General features: G+C 43.6%; 1 protein-coding gene across 6 annotated transcripts in view; it reads left to right on the forward strand.

The window, feature by feature from the left end:
• lrp4 (low density lipoprotein receptor-related protein 4) overlaps nt 1–10892 on the forward strand; it is a 77592-nt gene extending 66700 nt beyond the window's left edge. For 3 of the 6 annotated variants that reach the window (XM_035523813.2, XM_081710091.1, XM_035523819.2), the window contains 12 exons: nt 106–331; nt 2028–2331; nt 2917–3135; nt 3625–3759; nt 3929–4037; nt 4302–4497; nt 4695–4808; nt 5034–5145; nt 6083–6147; nt 6239–6326; nt 6525–6666; nt 7667–10892. In XM_035523813.2, the coding sequence (XP_035379706.1) occupies nt 106–331; nt 2028–2331; nt 2917–3135; nt 3625–3759; nt 3929–4037; nt 4302–4497; nt 4695–4808; nt 5034–5145; nt 6083–6147; nt 6239–6326; nt 6525–6666; nt 7667–7999 (2043 nt within the window). In that variant the 3' untranslated portion in view covers nt 8000–10892. Of the gene's footprint in view, nt 1–105; nt 332–2027; nt 2332–2916; nt 3136–3624; nt 3760–3928; nt 4038–4301; nt 4498–4694; nt 4809–5033; nt 5146–6082; nt 6148–6238; nt 6327–6524; nt 6667–6938; nt 7023–7666 lie in introns of all 6 variants that reach the window. The other 3 variants (XR_014122572.1, XM_035523825.2, XM_035523821.2) reach the window with 3 other exon arrangements.
• The last annotated feature ends 3372 nt before the right edge of the window (nt 10893–14264 follow it).

Below are 14264 nucleotides of genomic sequence, written 5' to 3' on the forward strand. Positions count from 1 at the left end.
ATTACTAAATGATTTGAGCGAATTAGACCTGGACACGGGCCCATTGGCTTTGTGATGAAGCTTTAACCACTGATAAAAGGCAGCAGTTCTGTCCCCGTTCTCCAGCGGATCGAGGCGGCCGATTTAAACGGATCGAACCGCAGGACCCTGGTGTCTCCTGTGCAGCACCCTTACGGCCTCTCACTGCTGGGGCCATACATCTACTGGACAGACTGGCAGAGCCGGAGCATCCAGAGAGCAGACAAGATCACTGGCGCCAACATCATCACCATCCGCTCCAACCTCCCAGGCCTCATGGACATCCAGGCTGTGGACCGTGAGAGGCCTCTGGGTAGGCTGCGCTCCAATCCCCGTGCTTCCTGCAGAAACCAAATGCCAACAGTAGTAACATTACAGGGCTCAACCCCAATGAGACTTCAGTAACTTTCAAAAGCTCATGTTTGGTTGTAGATTATATCCAGATTTTGTTAGATTCTAGAGGTTGGGGACCTTTGAAAAAATGTAGTGGTAACTGAAAATGGAATTTCCAAGCAGCATTGATTATCAACTCTTAACACACTATTTAGATTGATAGTACAGAGGAGGAGCAAGAACACACAGTGAAGCCCTTTCTTAAGATATTTTAATATAATATTAAGATACAACTATCCCTGGTAATGTCATAGAGATCTATTGCAAAGAGTTCTATTGCATAGAGATCTATTGCAAATAAATAAGCTAGTTTGTAATTTAGACTACTGGGCTACTAAAATCAGACACTTCTTACATGTCCACATGAGCCCAGTGGATTCAGACATTTTAGCCAAGTTAAACAACCCAGCAGATTAGCTAAACATACAAGTGCGACACTGCTAGAGGATTTCCTTAATGAGTGTACTCAGTCACTGTTACTCGTTTTCGTATTCTAGACATAGTCACACGAATAGCGCATTTAAAACCAACAAACCGTACATATAAGTGGCCAGATGAACAGATGTTTAGCTCAGTGTTGTTATATTAGTCTGCTTGAGTTAATGTTTCCAATTTAAATAAGTGAACAGTTGTTTCTGGTACTGCACCTCCATCAAATGAACGTGTGCAGGGTTTGAATAAATATTGATTTGTGACTGCAAATATACATAGTGCGAACATGCGTTTTCCTGCTGGTCCCAACCCACATTGAAGTTACTACATTGCCAGTAGCACCACCTTGCGGAGAACTTTTGCTAAATGTGAGTGAATTACTGTCTAGGTATTATCTGCTTCATATTTTTAAAATACACCTCCCTTGTAACTGTATTTTTGTCTCTTCTCTTCTTTTGTCTCTGTCGTATACAAATCAGGGTCCCGTTAAAACGTAAGGTTTTTACTAGGTTTTGGGCAGAATGTTTGAAACACTAAACTGGGAATTCTCCAGTTTCTGACTTGGTGATGTATTACTGTGAAATTTGTCCAAAGACCAGCATCTGTGATAGTGATTGTTTGACCAATCCTGCCCCCTGGTGGTTATTCTGTCAGCTCTTTTATGTAGCAGTTATTCCTCTACCCGATGAAATGGTTTAATTAAAGCCACATTAAAAGCATTATTTATGCCAACACAGTTATTTGTGTTAATATTAACTAATATAAATAAATACTGAGAAACCAGGGCAGTTATTCTTTTGTTCGATTTAATTTAGTTTTACTCAGGTTTTATTGTTTATACCTCTTTGTTATTGCTGTGAACACTTGTAGACCATTTCAGTCTTAAGACTAGTGCTTAATATGGACAAGATCATTCAGTTGGGCTTCATTCACAGGCAGCATGAAAAAAAAACAAAAAAACTTAAAGCATGTGATACTGTTGCTCATGGCTGTTTCTGTCAAAAGAAAAAGTACATATTGCTGGTCAGTGGAGGAAATGTACCTGTGTCTATGATGTATTTTAGACATGACATTTCTAAAGGCTTGCGAGCTGGATTGTAGCTGTGTTATACAGCTAAAAACGAGCCTGCTCATTGTACAGTGAATCCTAACCGCTGTGCTCCTGCTGTCCCTCTCCCCATCAGGCTTTAACAAGTGCGGTCGGCATAACGGTGGCTGCAGCCACCTGTGCCTTCCGCGGCCCAACGGCACGTCCTGCGTGTGCCCCACGGGTGTCCTGCTGAAGGCCGATGGCAGGTCGTGTGACGACATGCCCGAGACGTACCTGCTGTTCTCCAACCGCATCAGCGTGCGCCGCATCTCCCTGGACACGGCAGACCATACAGACGTGCACGTGCCCGTGCCAGAGCTGCACAATGTCATCTCGCTGGACTACGACAGTGTGGAGGGCAAACTCTACTACACTGATGTCTCTCTGGATGTCATCAGGTGAGCAAACGGGCACCTCCGTTCCTGATTTGGGAGGAGGTGAAACAGCAACGCACACACCGCAGGATTAGCTAGAAGTTACGTGCAGGACAGTCAGTGCACCTGCTTGAAATGTTAGTTTTGACAGGTTTTTAACATATGTAGTGTATAATTATATAGAATTATATTATTTATTTTCAGAAAATGGTTGAGAAAGCCCAAGTGTGCTAGTAGAGAGCTCAGGTGATACCTGCTTGAAGGCCAGTCAGGGCCAGATGTTCATTCCCAAGCGGTAGAACTTGTGTTGCTTCTGACCAAGGCACACTCAGACAGCAAAGCTTGTTTAACTTCAAACACACCTTCTTTAAATACTTAAACAGGCGAGTGATCTCGTCCTGCAGACGTCCCACAAACTTGCTTCCCGGTAGATGCTCCAAATGACATCGTGCATTTCATATTTCCACATATGCGGATTAAGACAAGGATTAATCAAAAGCATTCAAATTAGCACATATATTCTTCTCTCACGTTTAATCATAATTTAACTTTCTTCTTATACACATGTTGTACTGCAGCGTTTAATGCGCACCATTTCCCCAAACACAGGCGCGTGAACCTGGACGGGAGCAGCATGGAAACAGTGGTCAGCCAGGGGCTGAAGACCACTGATGGCCTCGCGGTGGACTGGGTGGCACGGAACATGTACTGGACTGATACCGGGCGTAACACTATCGAGGTGGCCCGCCTGGATGGGTCCTCGCGGAAGATTCTAGTGAACAGCAGCCTGGATGAACCCAGGGCCATCGCCGTGTTCCCCAGCAAAGGGTGAGCAGGTCTCTCCGGCTCGCCGGAGCATCCCAGTTTGTCTTTAGCTGTATCTCTTCAGTTTTATGGTGCTTGTTGCTGTATTTGTGTATAGTACTGTATTTTGGCTTGATTTGTATAACGTGCTGCTCTTTCATTTTGGGTTGAAAGATTTTGATTGATTTAGTTCTTATTGTCTTAGGACTTTAAGGTTGAGAGGTGTCTTTGGAAAGGAAAAAGTTGTCATGCATGTGATAGAATAACTGTGATTTATGCCTTAAAACCAGGAAACTTAATTCTAAACGACATGACGCCAGCGTAGTTTAGTTACAGAATAAAACAGGAGCACAACCAAGTAACAGATTACAGTTCTAAAGGTTACAAGACAGTCACAGCTCAGTGTAATTGTTTAAATAAAAGTGCATTTAAATCGTGCACCTGTCCTCACACAACCAATCGTGTGCAGGGGGTGCTATAAAGACTGACCTACCTCTTTGGTCGTTTCTGTAGGTTCCTTTTTTGGACTGACTGGGGACATATTGCTAAGATTGAACGTGCCCACCTGGACGGGTCTGACCGGAAGGTCCTGATCAACACCGATCTGGGCTGGCCCAATGGCCTCACACTCGACTACGACATGCGCAGGTAAGAGGGAGGTGGGTGGCTCACACGCCATGGGACACACTGCTCTAATACACCTACAAGTCTTGCTGTCACCTAGCGAAATAAGGCACTTAGTTTGCCACATTGGGGAAACAGACTGAAATCCTGTGTGTGTGTGTGTGTGTGTGTGTGTGTGTGTGTGTGTGTGTAGGATCTTTTGGGTGGACGCACACCTGGACCGTATCGAAAGCTCTGACCTGAACGGCAAACTGCGCCAAATCCTCGTCAGCCCCGTCTCGCACCCGTTTGCTCTCACTCAGGTGTCTGCTGCCCAGCCACCTTCCTAACCACTCCCCCAGCTCACTCTCTCACACCCTAGCTCATGCTCTCACCCCCCCCACTCACTCTCAGTGTCTCAACCAGCAGCTCACTCATTCACCCAGTTTTTTTCACTTTTAACACACTCTCCCCTTCCACATCCTTCCATTTCTGACCCTCATTTTTCTCCCCTTCTTTCCTTCCCTTTATGGCCCTCCCCTTTTGCTTTCTCTCTTCCTCCTCCTCGTCCTCCATGCCACCCGCAGCTGAAGCCGGTGCCCTCTCCTCTAACTCCTCTCTCCCCCCGCATCTCACAGCAAGACCGCTGGATCTACTGGACGGACTGGCAGACCAAGTCCATACAGCGTGTGGAAAAGCACACAGGCCGCAATAAGGAGACTGTGCTGGCTAATGTGGAGGGGCTCATGGACATCATAGTGGTATCGCCCCAACGCCAGACTGGTAAGAGTGGTTACAGTGCTGGTTGGAGTAGGCAAAAAAAAAGTGCCGTTTCACTGTTCTAGAGTGATGACATGGTATTTTAACATACTGGGGTATCTTTACTGTGAGAAACACCCAGACGCTGTGCCTGCACCCTTCAAGAAAGCTGAGTTACTTATGTTCCTTTGTTGGGGGCGTGGCCTTACCTCTCCCTGTAGGCACCAATCACTGCGGCGTAAACAATGGCGGCTGTACTCATCTGTGCTTTGCAAAGACGAACAGCTTCGTATGTGCGTGTCCAGACGAGGCGGACGACAGGGCCTGTTCCACCAGTGAGTTCAATACAATGCATGCACACACTCTAGACACACTCCAAATCATTTATGCATATTCCTAAGTAAGAGAAATATGAGAAATCTGTTATTCAGAATGTCATTAAAGAATAGCAGGAGCCTGGCTGTTTCTCCAGAGTGGTGAGGCCAGTTGTATGACCACTAGAGTGATGGCTTCTAGAGTGTGCAACATTTTGATTCTGTTCCAATTTTTCTCTCCCAAAGTCTCCGGTTATGTTCCCACGGTAGCTGACAAGGGAGCCACCAGCACTCAGGCCCCTGGCAAACGTGCCAAAGGCTCCACAGACAAGCCTCAGCAGCACCCCCCTATGTTCAAGTAGGTCCCCCAAATGATCATAAAACTCAAATTTACCATCTCAGCTTTCAGTCTGAACTGGATTGCTTTAAGGAGCAAGTTCACCCCAAATCACATCTGATACCTGTTAGGTCTAAGACCTGCCTTAGATCTGATACCTGTTAGATCTATGACCTGCTTTATATCTGGTACCCATTAGATCAAAGACCTGCCTTAAACATTTTCTAGATGTCAAACCTTTTTTGTATTATTATATACACTTTAGAGATTTGTTTTCCACCTCCAATGACTAAACTAACTAAACTATAATCAGATTTTATCACTATGTGTATACTAATTCATCAATGTTAATTTCTTTGAAACATATTTTAAGAGGCGGACATACCCACTCCAGTTTTTTAAAACAGGACATTGTGTTAGTGAAACATGCTGATGGTAGCGTGTTTTGGTTACTGTAGTTACTCATTTGGCAATCAGCAACAAGAGGTGCATTGCTGGTTGTTTAAATTTTCCACTGAGAGTAAAATTGAGTTCATTTTCATACTTCTCCATTAGGAGACAGAGCTTTGTGCCAATAATGGCTACAAGCAATATGAGATGCTAAATTTACAACATATGTTGTAAAAAGTGCTATATAAATAAATTTGAAGTTTGACTATGCCAACATCCTATATGAGAATCTACCTCACCGTCATACTCTTCTGCAGTTTTCTATGAATATTGTTGCCTAGCAACTTAGTGAGTGCTGTTTCTCTGTAGGCACAAACACAGCCAAGGAAGTAGTTTCTACGAGAGCCCATCCAAGTCCACGTGTAATATGTATCATGAGATACGATGCTAAATATATGTGTGTGTTTTGTTTATTCCTTCAAGCTGCAAACCCTGTTTTCGAAGCTTGTTTGATGTATCATTGATGGATTATTCATTTAGGAAGTGACACGGGTCCTTGTTCTTGCAGTTGTACAGATAAGAGTGTTGGTGTGGAAGGCTGCCAGCAGAGCAATGTGGTGACCGCTCCTCATGGTGAGGGTTGAAGGATTTCTTCAGTCATAAGACATAAGATCATCAACACTGGTGCAGGATGTATCAAACATGCTTCTCTTTTTGTATAAAGGGGAGGGGCTTCATATCAGCTATGTGATTGGTGGAGCTTTGACGGTCCTCGCTATTCTGATACTCATAGCTGTGTTCATCATTTACAGGTGGGTGCTCAGACATTGTTCAAACCTTAATACAGAAAGAAATGCCACACTTTGTAAGGCTGAATAATCTTATGTTTATGTATGTTTCTTATATTTAATTATATTAGTTCAGTTATGTCATGCTTAATTGTTTATACATTAAAACAGATTTATAACAGTTTGTTTAATATGTCTAAATGTTTTTATTTTTATTCTTAGGCACAAAAAGTCAAAGTTTGCTGATCCAGGCATTAGCAACCTGACATACAGCAATCCTTCGTACCGTACGTCAACACAGGAGGTCAAAATAGAGGCTGCCCAAAAACCTCCAATATACAATCAGTTACGATATAAAAAAGAGGTAAGTCTCCTCCCTACTTTCCCTTTTAGCTTGTTCTTTCTTCAGCACTTTATTCAGTATCACTGTATACCATACATATGTCACCGCTGATTTGGATAAATGGATTGGATGTGCTGTGTATAAACCTCCTGGTCCATGCTGGTGTCTGCTGTACTACGTTGGCGTCGGCACGGAGAGAGTCGCGCTCGGCACCTCTGCAGACCAAACCACCATGGCGTAACGGCACCGACGCTCGGCTCACTGTGGTTTTTCCTCCCCTTTCCCCATCACAGCTCTCGCACCCCTACAACTCCCTGTCCCCCTTCATCTTCTGATGCGTTGTAGTCCTTTCACCGAAACAGCCAGGGGGGGAAAAGGTAGTGGAATGGCACAGGGTGACGCTCTGGGGCACCTCTCCACTTTGAATGTAGTGTGTTTTGTGACCAAGAATTTGTCTAACCTGGAAGTGAACCTGCTCCACTTCCTCTGCTGTATAATGCACGTGTCTGTAGTTTTTAGACAGACTAACCAAGGGCCCATCCTGGCTGATGATTATTTTGAGTTTAACCATACTCATTGGAGATGTATTTCCACTTTATACTTTTCCCTATAATCATGAGTTATAAGGATCTAAAACGCTTAATTTTGATTCTGCCTCAGACTATTAAATCATTAAAGATATTGCTAATTATAGGACTTTCTGCTGTTGGAATACTTCTGTGTAAAATCATGTGCTCACAAACACTGATTAAAATAGCTTTTTAAAGCACTAACTGAAGATACCTGGTTTGTTAGATGTACACGCATGAATCTTGCAGCTTGTCATTTTGAGTGCTGTGCTGAACTGCTTGTAGTGCTGTGCTTAAATTTTGGTTCTAGATTAATACATTTTATATATTTTGTGTAAGTTTGAGTTCTCAGACTCCATTTACAAATTAACACGGTGAATAGAGTCCCACGGAAGGATGCTGGAGTTTCTTTGCTGCTGCTGTTCTTAATGAAAATTGTTTTTGTTGTGCAGGGTGTTGGAGAGGGCAGTTACACCCGAGAGAAGATTCGGATAGTGGAGGGGGTGTGTCTTCTTTCTGGGGAGGAGCTATACTGGGAGGACCTGAAACAGCTGAAGGTGTGTCGAGGGGGTGGACTTCATACCTGCATGCGCACGGATACTGTCTCCCTGCAAGCAAGCTCAGCCTCCTTGGACGATACTGAGACGGAACAGCTGTTACAGGGCGACCAATCCGAATGTTCCAGTCTAAACACAGCCCCAGCGACCACACCCCAGCGCCACAGTGCCCACCCAGACACTGGCTGGGTCCCCAATCGCAAACCCTCCACTGAGAGTGAAGTGTGATCTCACAATGAACACATGCTTAGACAATGACATCTACACAAAAGACACATGCTTCACACAAGAATGAATGCACATGCTACACCCAACAAATCCCCTTCTGTCAAAAAGGCTACACACACACACACACACACACACACACACACACACACACACACACACAGTGTTACCTACATATCGAAACTGCAAACCTGCCTAGCAGGCCGTGTAAAGCTGAGCAATTATAGCTGTGCAACTCATAGATTTAGTAGGCAAATGGTTCATCTATGCATAGGGCACAGAACAAAAGCCAGCAAAAACATTTAATAACCCATTTAAGGAAGGTGCCTGACTGGCCTAAAACTAAAACCGGCATAGAATTTCTGAACACACATACATGTAAACAAACATTACCCCAGTTTCCTAAACCATCATTTCCTAAACCATCATAGTATCTTTTCTTTACTCCTCCCCATGTTACTGGGGCCTGAGCTTCACCCTGACTCCTCCCCCAATGTCTGGAGCACATCCCCTACCCCATTGTGGGCTCCTGACTCCTCCCCTTATGTCTGGAGCCCATCCCCCACCCCACTGTGGGCTCCTGACTCCTCCCCCTATGTCTAGTGCCCATCCCCCAACCCACTGTGGGCCACCCCCTTTCGGACACACGACTGAAAAGACTTTGCAGAGCCTACGGACAGCATAATGCAGTAAGAGAACAAAGATTTAAAAAAAAAAAAAACACTTTTGAGAAAGCAAGGAATGCAACCCACAAAGAAATCGGGAGTGTTTTTGTATACAAGGACAGCACTGTTGTGTATAAAATTATGCTTTTTTTTTGTGGATTTCTGATGTAAGCTAAAATCAAGACTCTGTGCTCATGGACAGTATAGCAAACTGATCCGTCTGCTGCCACGCCTCACCACTCATCGTACGTTTATGAACTCTATTTATGAACATTTTGTACATCTGAGTGGGCTGTTCATTCTGTCTCCCCTGCATTCTGTTCAAGGCCTCATGCATTGACAGGACTAATTAAGGATTAGTGCCAAAGGGCGGGGTGCGCTCTCTCTCCCTCTGCGGACGCCGCTGTGATTTATGAAGCCGTGCAGCGCTGCGTGGGTCACTCGCATCATGGTCCAGTTCAGATGTGCGGCACAACCCAGTTTTACAGAGAGATGGAACGAAAATGTGGCCATGTTACGAACATTGCCAGTTTTTCCCTCGTCATTCGTCTCATCAAATGAAATGTTTTACAGGTTGTTTTTGTTTTATGGATTTTTGAAACGAGCATTAGATATTTGATTAAGTAAGGTAATTGAGCAAGTTTAAGGTAGGGTGACAAAAAAAACAAAAAAACATGAAACATTACATGTCCTCGGGGAAAGTAGTCTGAATGAAGTGTAAGTGCCAAATGTTGTTTTTGTTGTTGTTTTTTCTTCACTATATTTATATTTCAGGAGAGCTATATTTGACATTTCTCCCTTTTTACTTTGTGCTTAGAGATGATCAACCATATTAGAACCTGCGAAGCACCATGCACTTGGTCATGTAGCTTTCTATGAACTTTCATAGAGCTATCACGAGTGTGTAACTGTATACCACTGACCATTCATTTGACCATTCATTTTAAGGAAAAAGGAATATGTGGTGTTTTATGCAATGCTTTGAACTCTTGTTTTGTACTTTTGTTGTCATTGGAGTCACTTTGAGGACTGTTTTAACAATCCTCTTTGAGGATTGTTGTGTTCTCAAACGCATGTATCTTGAAGTAACTTCTCCAGTTTCAGCACAGTGCTGATTTGCTGCTACAACACACACCCAGTACTGAGGCCAATGAGGGATGGTCTTGGCAGCTACTTACCTGCAGCTCTCTAATTGTTGGCTTACAAAACAACTAGACATCATATCTAGTGTGCCATTTAATATATACATGTAACCTGCTTCCTTTTTTATCTGCATATTTCCAATTGCTGACAGAAGAGCTTGTACAGACTTCACAATGGAGAGAAAGTGTGTATGTGTTAAAATATGTTGTGTTGATTTATTGTATAGTCTTTTGTACAAAGGGATTTTTTTCAACATTTATTAAAGGGATAGTTAACATTTTGCCAATTTCATGAGCTTTTCCTACTGGCATAAAGTCAGATGATGAGTTCTGTTTTATTTACATTTCTTTGTGCAGTTGCACATGAGAACCATAATGGTAATGGGCAGATTATTCATTTTTTGAAAGCTTCAATTTTAGAAACAGTTGTTTTTTTTTAACTGAAACATTTAATTTGGTACATTTTACTGTTTGGCTGTGAAAGTCTTAACAAACAACAGTCAAGTTGTAGTGGTGCTTCTAGATGAATCAGTAAGTTAATGATTTTCAAATGCTTAACTTTTCTTTTATTACACTACAGGTAAGCAAACAGCAAGTTGGATCAGTTTTGGAGCTTGATGTGTGTCAGCTAGCTGTTTTTGAAGACTTCCATTCATGCAGATCTAAGAAGCTGCACACAATGTGCAACTTGCACACAGAGATTTGGAAGAATGCTAGTAATAACTTTGTCTGACTTTGTGAAAGCAGAAAAAAATATTTCATTGCCAAAACGTTAAAGTCCCTTTTATTTCACTCACTGGAGAGGAATTATTTAACCACTTTCTTTTCTCCAAGCCTTGTGAATAATAAGGTTGATGCCAGTTATTTAACAGAATGCTCTTTTATGTTTCAAAAATATTGGTCACATGTAACTGTTGTAAAGTTAACTAAGAGATATTTATAATTTCTTTGTTTGGTTGTCATTTAGATGTAAATATAAAATGACTGTATATGTATTTCCCCATTGCAATACTAACAGACTGTGTTGTGTGACAGTGAATTACTCCTTTGCTATCTTTTAATATAAAACTGCATTTGCATTGAACAGAATTATAGTACACTGTTTTTATGAGAATGCTCTCACTCTGTTTTCTGAAACTTAATTGTTATTCAAGATTTAAAATATGATAATTATAATGTAACCCAAATCTTGACCAAACCTGTCCGAGGTTATAATACAAGACCAACTTTAGGGCTATATTTATTACATTTCAAAAGTCTGATCTTTGTAAATTCTGCTTAACCGAACGAATAACCACACTTTCTTTTGTACATTGTGGCATCTTAACATTAAGGGACAAAATGTAAGTACTATTCACATGAAGTCATGGACCAAGATCTGTCACAGCATTACATTCTGTTTAGTCTGCATTTATCTAGTATATAGCTTTCAAACACGAGCACTGGACTGAACTGACAGTTCCTAGATAATCCCCTTTATTGTAGGGTTACTAACTGGACCCTGGAACAAACCTAGTTGACTAGAAAACTGGCTAGCCTAATTTTCAGATAACATCTTCTAATGATTCCATGGACTGGAATCAATCCTCAAGAGGTGAGTCTTCAGCCTTTATTTGAAGATAAGCGCTATACAAATTAAACGTATTATTATTATTAAAGTAGCCGGTATCTCAGGAGAGCCAGGGGAAATTCATTCCACCACCTAGGTGCAGGACAGAGAAGAGTCTTCACAGAGGAGATGCACAAAGAAAATAAATCTAAAATAAAAAACCATAACATTGTATGCAGTCCACAAACATAGAAACAACACCATTGCAACATTGGAATCATTACACATTAAGCAGGCTGTCTACAAGTAAGAAAAAGTATTTCCTTGGAGTACTTTATTGTTCCTTGCTGCATTAAGTAACAGTTTGTCCTTCATTATGATTGAGGGAAATTTGGCACAGGACAGATCAAAGTTAAGTAAAACCAGAAGCTCGAGCATAAGCTCCAAAAAGCAGTTCTATTTTTAAAATTCATTCAAAAGTGCAGGTCTCCTTAACTAGGGCAACGATGACGTTGATGTACAATCCTTTTCGTTTGCATACAGTCCAAACAGTCCATGGATGACACACACTGCACTTACCTACCTAGATGTTGGGAGTAAATACATATGAATGCTCTCCTTCCCTCAAAACCTGTCTCTGAGATCGCTGATCATGAGCTGAAGATCAGGATATTCAGCTTCCTGGCAAGCAGGTCAAACAAAGCTCTAATATCTTCATTAAGTTTGCTGATGATACAACCACGTGGCGCTCATCATGGGCAATAATGAGATGGCCTACTGCGAGGAGATAGGCATCCTCCTATGGCCAAGTGTGAGCAGCTTTAAGCTCCTCAGTCTGTACATCACCAGGAACCATTTATGGACACTACACCTGGACACCATGGCCAAGAAACTTTGGGGTGGTGGGGTTTCAACTGGCAACCTTTCAATTACAAGTTGAGTGTACCTTAACCACTAACCTAGCACTTTATATATTATTTTTCCGCATGACTAGACTTTTTATTGGTGTCTTGATCTGCTTTCTTGTCCAATATTTCACTGTACTGCTGACCCCATGTTAACATAAATATGACTAATAAACTAAACTTCACAATTGCAATCAACACTTGCCTGTAATTTTCTGATTTTGAGCTTATACGATTGATTCTTTTGAAACTGATTTTTTATTCACTGTTATGTTATTCTTGCCATTGTGATGCTGATGTATAATTTATGAATCGATGTGTATGAAAATTGACTCTCTAAGCGACAATCCTATATTACAAAGCATAGGTGCAACTTGGTGTATCTGTTCCAAACTCTATATGCTCTCACATCAGTCAGAGCTTTGAGGTGATGGTGAGGTTTTGCACCCAAAGCAAGAATCATACCTCTAGACCAACAAGCCTATCACTTCTTGATCTTTTGGCTAAGATCAAGTGTAGTATTTTTTTTTAATTACAGCTTGATTATTTATTGCGGGTTTTATTGCATGGTTTTAATTGTTCTTATCTCTTGTGTTTTTAGGCCCAGCTCACCTGGACCTGGAGAGAAAGCCCATGGTGCACCTGGAAGATCCTACTGACAACAACAGCTAGAGGACCTGCGGAGGATCTCTGCTCTGGACCCGGTAGTTGGAGGAGGAGGAGGGCGGCCGATGGCGTCTGGCGGACCTAGCGGCCCGGAGCTGATCGGTGGGGCCTTGGCAGAGGCCTCGGAGCTCTGGGGGACTACCTCAGCGGGGCCTGGTTCGGGAGCAGGCGGCGGCCTGCTCAATACGCCCAGGTTCCACTGGGGGAACCCGGATGACGGTACCCCCTTTACTGAGAGGGTCACCTTTATCCGGGAAGTCCTCTTTGGGGCTCTGGGGTATATGCCGGGGGACCTCATTTGTGCCCAGCGCAACGGGCCCTTGAGGTTCCTTGATGCTCTCCTACACAGGGGTGTATCGGCGGATGTTGGAGCGGAGGGTTGAATTACATCGCCACCCTGTGGGCAAATATTACGTAGTGGAACCTCTGTGGGTTGGGAACAGGAGACTGGTAACCACCCATATGTTCAATCACTACGTGCCCACGGATCTCATCCGCAGGTTTCTCCAGTAGTACGGAGAGGTGCACCCGGGGGAGAAGATGGTCCGGGATGAGCTGGGAATTTGGAATGGGCGCCGCCAGTTTATGGTGACTCTTATGGAGGACGGCGAAGGGGGGTTGGTGCACCCCCTGGCCCTCTTCGTCCTTTGCTCTAACTGGGGATACTTGGTTTACAGGGACCAGCCAGCCTTCTGCCGGAGTTGCCCGGGCCACAGACATTGAACAGAGGACTGCCCGGAGCTGAAATTTTTGAATTGCCTTGAGCCCGGACACATGGCCCGGGACTGCAGGGTCCCCCAGAGGTACAAGCTGTGCAAGGGAGAAGATCACCTGGCCCACTACTGCCCCAGCCAAGTGAGGACCTATGCGGCCGCCCTGGCTGGGAGCGGGAGGGGAGAACCCGCAGCCTCCACCAAGGGAGCTCCGGAAGGTCCGAGGCCAGAGGGAGGAGAGGAACGACGAGATCGGGTGGCTGGGGAGGATCAGGAGTCGGGGACAACAGGACCCAGTGGCCCCCCGCCCCCCCAGGCAAGATGCACCAGGCAAGATCTTCTACCCCCAGGCAAGATACAATGGACAGCGTTGTGTGTATCGGCACACTGGACGGAGAGCTCCACTGAAGAGGAGGATATCGGACTGCGTGGTCTCATGAGCCTGGGGGATGAATTGGGGGATGAATTGGGGGGGGGGGGGGGGTTTAGTAAATTTCATTGTTTTTAATGTTTAGTGGTTCTCATATTTTAAAACCTGCTAATTTTGTATGATTTGTGGAGTTAGTTTTAGCCAAGCAGGGAGAAGTGTTTTTGTGTTTTAGTTGTTTAGTGTTTTAGTGTTTTAGTA

This window comes from Electrophorus electricus, chromosome 3 (genome assembly GCF_041902795.1).
Source record: "Electrophorus electricus isolate QZ-2024a chromosome 3, ASM4190279v1, whole genome shotgun sequence".
Taxonomy (NCBI): Eukaryota; Metazoa; Chordata; class Actinopteri; order Gymnotiformes; family Gymnotidae; genus Electrophorus; species Electrophorus electricus.